Here is a 4,481-nt window from a genome sequence, read left to right on the forward strand (position 1 = left end):
AAAAAAAAAAAAAAGGATGGGGGTTAAAGACATGGCTCAGCGGCTAAGAGCACTGACTGTTCTTTCAGAGGACCTGGGTTCAATTCCCAGGTTCAATTTTAATGTAGCCCTGGCTGTTCTGGAGCTCAGTCTGTAGACCAGGCTGGCCTCAAACTCACAGAGATCTGCCTTCCTCTGCCTCCCGAGTGCTGGGATCAAAGGCCTGCGCCATTCTACCCAGCCAGCACTTTCATACCATGGGGTGAACACTAGTAACCTCTGTTGGAAATGGGTCACCTTCCAGCTGTTCTTGAGGAAACAGTGTTTCACTCTTGGGCTGTTTCGCTGCCCTCTTCCCTCCCTGTCACAGGGTTAGGGGGACCCAATGCATCCAAGGGGCCTTGGAGGACACTTGACATCAACAGTATGCTTGGGTCTGAAGTGGGACAATCTCTGCAGCCTCATTGTGTCTTCCTTAGCTTCTTCTCCCAACCCTTAACTCCATACCCTCTCCTCTTCTGTCACTACTAGTTAGTCTGCATTTCTAGATATTTTTGTATATATTCATGCTATATTATATTTTTAAAATAAGTATCAATTATGCATAATAATGGGTTTCAGCTGGGTGGTGGTGGTACATGCTTTTGATTCCAGCACTTGGGAGACAGAGACAGGTGGATCTCTGAGTTTGAGGCCAGCCTGGTCTACAGAGTGAGTTTCAGGACAGCCATGGCTACACAGATAAACCCTGTCTAAAAAAAAAAAAAAAAAGAGAGAGAGAGAGAGAGAGAGAAATTTTCAAAACCTTAAAGCTGTTTGTCACTGTTCTATCAAGCCACTCTACAGTGAAAGGAATATTTGAATATCAGGATGTATGTTCGCAACATCCAGAAAAGACTCAATTCTCCATCCCAGACCAGACTCTGGAACCCACTGGAAGAGAGAGTAAAGGTGTCCTAGACTGGAAAGACCTCTTGATGTTGTATGGCTGTCTTTCCCAACGGATCTGTAGCTCTTTTATATTCAAGCAACTTATTTTTCACCCAATTTGCTTGGGTCACGTTCATGTGTTCATGTTCTCCGTGGTTATTTTAACTTTTGTTTGTCTTATACAGTACTAATAAAAGAGACAAATTTTATCACTCTCCAGGCAGAGAGATCAGTTAAAGCCTTTCATCTTCGTATGTTATAGGTGAGAGAGAACACTTGAAAAGAGACCCCAGACCCTGTTCATATTTCTTTGCCTTCTACACTGGCTATTCTTTCTTCCTCCACATCTGCAGACAGACATGCACAGACACATAGTCATAAATGGGTTAAAAAAGAACAATAATAAGTCTAAGTTATTATTTTCTGTTTTAATTCCAAAATTCATATTAAAAATAATTCTGTAGTGCGGGGGGAAATGAGACATCAATATTACTCAAGCTGTCTTTTCTTCCTTTTTTTCTGTATTTATTTGCAAAGAAAAACAAGCACCCATGCTTAAGGTGTGATGGAGCACACTGTACAGACACCTGCTAGCTGGGTGACTCACACAAAGGGCATCACAATAGACAATTCTCTAGCAACGTAATAAATTTGGAGCCTCACCCATACAAGCAAGAAATGCACACTTTCCAAGTTGTAACATTACTACAAACCGCCTACCAAAAGTTACATTGGCATGTAGTCACTGCTATAGTAGAATTTCCTGGACCAGACCATCAAGTCCCAGAAACACGGGGAAACAGTTTTAACGGTGACAAGAGCGAATTTATTAACACAGCACATAATCAGAACTCTGAGTTCAAGACAGATGTCCCCTGAAACCACTCTGAGTTTCGAACGAGAATCTGCACATAATGTTCACAGTGAGAGATCAGACTGCTTGAGCGCATCTGACACTGGAGCCAATGTATCCTAGGTAAGAACCAACCAGGGAATTTCCAGCGGTTTCCTTCTCCTGAACACAGGTCTCCTTCAGGCTCGAGAAGGGTTAACGAGGGTTTGCTTACCTATGGAAAGGTCGAAAATCCAACCACAGACCTGCCAATCAGTCTTGGAATCTGGATATGCTTAGATCTATTTCCTATCTGGATCACCCTTTCTCCGCTCCCTTGTCTGGAAGCCACACCTCTTGACTTGGAACAGACCTTGCCTTTGGCTTCCCAAGGACACTTTGTTACTTTGGCGTGCTAGAGTAACCTTCGCAAAGTTAGTCATGAGTTCCCGATGAACTGAGATTGCCTCAGCCACAATCCAACAGAACCTAAGACAGGGAATGCCCAGACCCTGAATGGTGTTTCAGCCAGTGTTGAGAGCCCTGGGTCCCTGAGCTCACATGGCTCTATGAGCCGCGTGTGAGGAGCTCCCACCACAGGCTGGACAGAAGATGCCTGCTGGTGCTTGGCAAGTGGAAGAGAAGGGCTAAACCTGGGTGTTCCCGGACCCCTCGTGGAGAGCCCTGGGCTTCAGACAGTGCCAGTCCCACTGTTGCCCAGAGACTGTTTCCAGGGAGGAAGACACAAGCTTGAATAGCAACTTGGTATAAATATTTCTAGATTTATTTTAAAATTGAAAAAAAATCCTCCAAAACCAAAACCTGGAACATTATCTAGAATTGAGTTCTTCTAAGGTTGCCACAACACCCTTCTGGCCTGAAGCTCACACTTAAAACTCCCGGTAAAACAGAGTGAAAGTGTCCGGAGGTAGCAATGCCAACCCCACCCACCTTTTGGAAAACTCTGCCCACTCGGTCTTGAACAGACGCAGGAAAACGGCGTCCTGGAACAGGGGAGGTCTTGTCCCCTCCTGATGCATTGAACCCGCTGCGTGTTGGCATTTAAAACCCACAGAAGCCAGCTGTGTTTATGGCTTGTTTAATTTCACAGTGGTTGGGGGAGGGATCCAAAACTCCGGGACGGGACATTTGCCTTAAACTAGTGCTTGGCATCCGATTCTACTAGCACAGAACTCCAGGGAACTTGGGCCACGCAGGGTGGGAAGGGGAAGGAAAAGGGAGGGGGAGAGAGGACGAGCCGCGGAGGGGCTAGGGAGGGGGAGAAGGAAACAGGTGAGCTCCCCACTGCTTCCAGTAGGAGATTCCAGCACCTCGGTCCCCAGCGGCGCGCAGCGGTCCCAACTTAGACAGTCACTTACCGGCTTTGCACGGGTCCTTGTAATCTATAGGCATCGTTTTGTCCTCTTCGTTCCCATCAAAAGTGTAATCATAATCGAGGCTAGTGCAGACCCACAGTTCCCAGGAAAAAACAAAACCCAAGACCACTAACCACTGGGGCAGCCTCGGGGAGAGCACTTGCAAATCCATCCTCCTCTCCCTGAGGTAAAGGAGGGGACCAGACCCGGTGGGCCTCGTGGTTCAAAGGGGCTCAAGGGACAGTGCTCTTCTCCCCACTGGGAGGCTCCAAGGAAGGACTTAAGTGTTCAGATGTCCGGAGACGTGCGGGTGCCTTCGGAACGGTAGAGAGGGCAAGCACTGCCTGGCTCCCCCGGGAGCTGGGGGACTTGGCTGGGGGCCCGCGTGTGGGCGGAGGGCAGGTGAGGAGCTCGGCCCGGGGCAGCCGCAGCCAAGCCGGCTCGGTCCAGGTCGTCCTTCCAGCGGCCGAACTTCCCGCGATCGCGGCCGCGGCGACAGGCGCACCGAGGGCTCAGCTGCCACCCGAGCTCGGGCTCCCGCGCCGCGCCCCCGCCGCTGTCAGGACCCCGCTGCCGAGCGCGAGCTGCAGCCTCCTGTGCCCGCCGCCGCCGCCGCCGCCGCTCGGAGAAGATGAATCCGGTCTGCACATCAGCACTTCTGAACTGAAAGGGGAGACCGAGGAAGGGGGTGGGGGGCAGGCATTTCTACGCCACCAGACCTTAAAAGCCTGCAGAAGCCAGGGAAGCTCCTGGCTGCGGGAGAGTAGAGGGGTGTGAGGATGTGGAGTGCCTCTTTCCCCCCTCCAAGCTGTCTTTTTACCCTCTTCCTAACTTGAAAAAAAAAAAAATCTTCGCAGCATCTAACCCAATCACTCGCATCCTGCTTACTTATTCATACAATCAGGGTCAGGATCCGGGCCACAGCCTCCTCTCTGACTTCGTTTGATAGCCTTATACAAACAAACAGACAGGAGCGCGCTGACATTTCCATTTCTATTTTACTAAGATAAAAACTAAAGTATTTCTCATCTGCCCTCCATGAACAGCAATTAATAGATGAGAGACGTGTCAATGCACAGCGCCAGACCGGGGGTGGCGCGAGGGATCGTGACAACTTAGCTGCAAATCTCCCCATCCTGCCCCCACCCCACCCCCAGATAAACAGGCAGTGTGTGTTTCTTTGCCTTGCTGCTCTGTAACCTTCCTACAAGAGTGGAAGAGAAGTATCTGATTCCCCTCTGTTTAGGTAAGAAAAGAGAGTTCTGTTAAAAGTCAGTCAGTCTCCAGACCAACAAAGTTTTACTAAGAACTGGAAAAAATAATTTAAAAAAAAAAAAATCGAGTTCCAGATCACACCAGCAGGA

General features: G+C 49.0%; 1 protein-coding gene across 1 annotated transcript in view; it reads right to left on the reverse strand.

Moving 5' to 3' along the window:
* The window catches only part of Tll1 (tolloid like 1), a 185,737-nt gene extending 181,866 nt beyond the window's left edge, over nucleotides 1-3,871 (reverse strand). The window contains exon 1 of the mRNA XM_005367745.2: nucleotides 3,121-3,871. Coding sequence (XP_005367802.1) covers nucleotides 3,121-3,289 — 169 coding nt within the window. The 5' untranslated portion in view covers nucleotides 3,290-3,871. The remainder of the gene's footprint in view (nucleotides 1-3,120) is intronic.
* Nucleotides 3,872-4,481: the final 610 nt, after the last annotated feature.

The sequence above is a fragment of the Microtus ochrogaster genome, unplaced genomic scaffold, assembly GCF_000317375.1.
Source record: "Microtus ochrogaster isolate Prairie Vole_2 unplaced genomic scaffold, MicOch1.0 UNK23, whole genome shotgun sequence".
Classification (NCBI taxonomy): Eukaryota; Metazoa; Chordata; class Mammalia; order Rodentia; family Cricetidae; genus Microtus; species Microtus ochrogaster.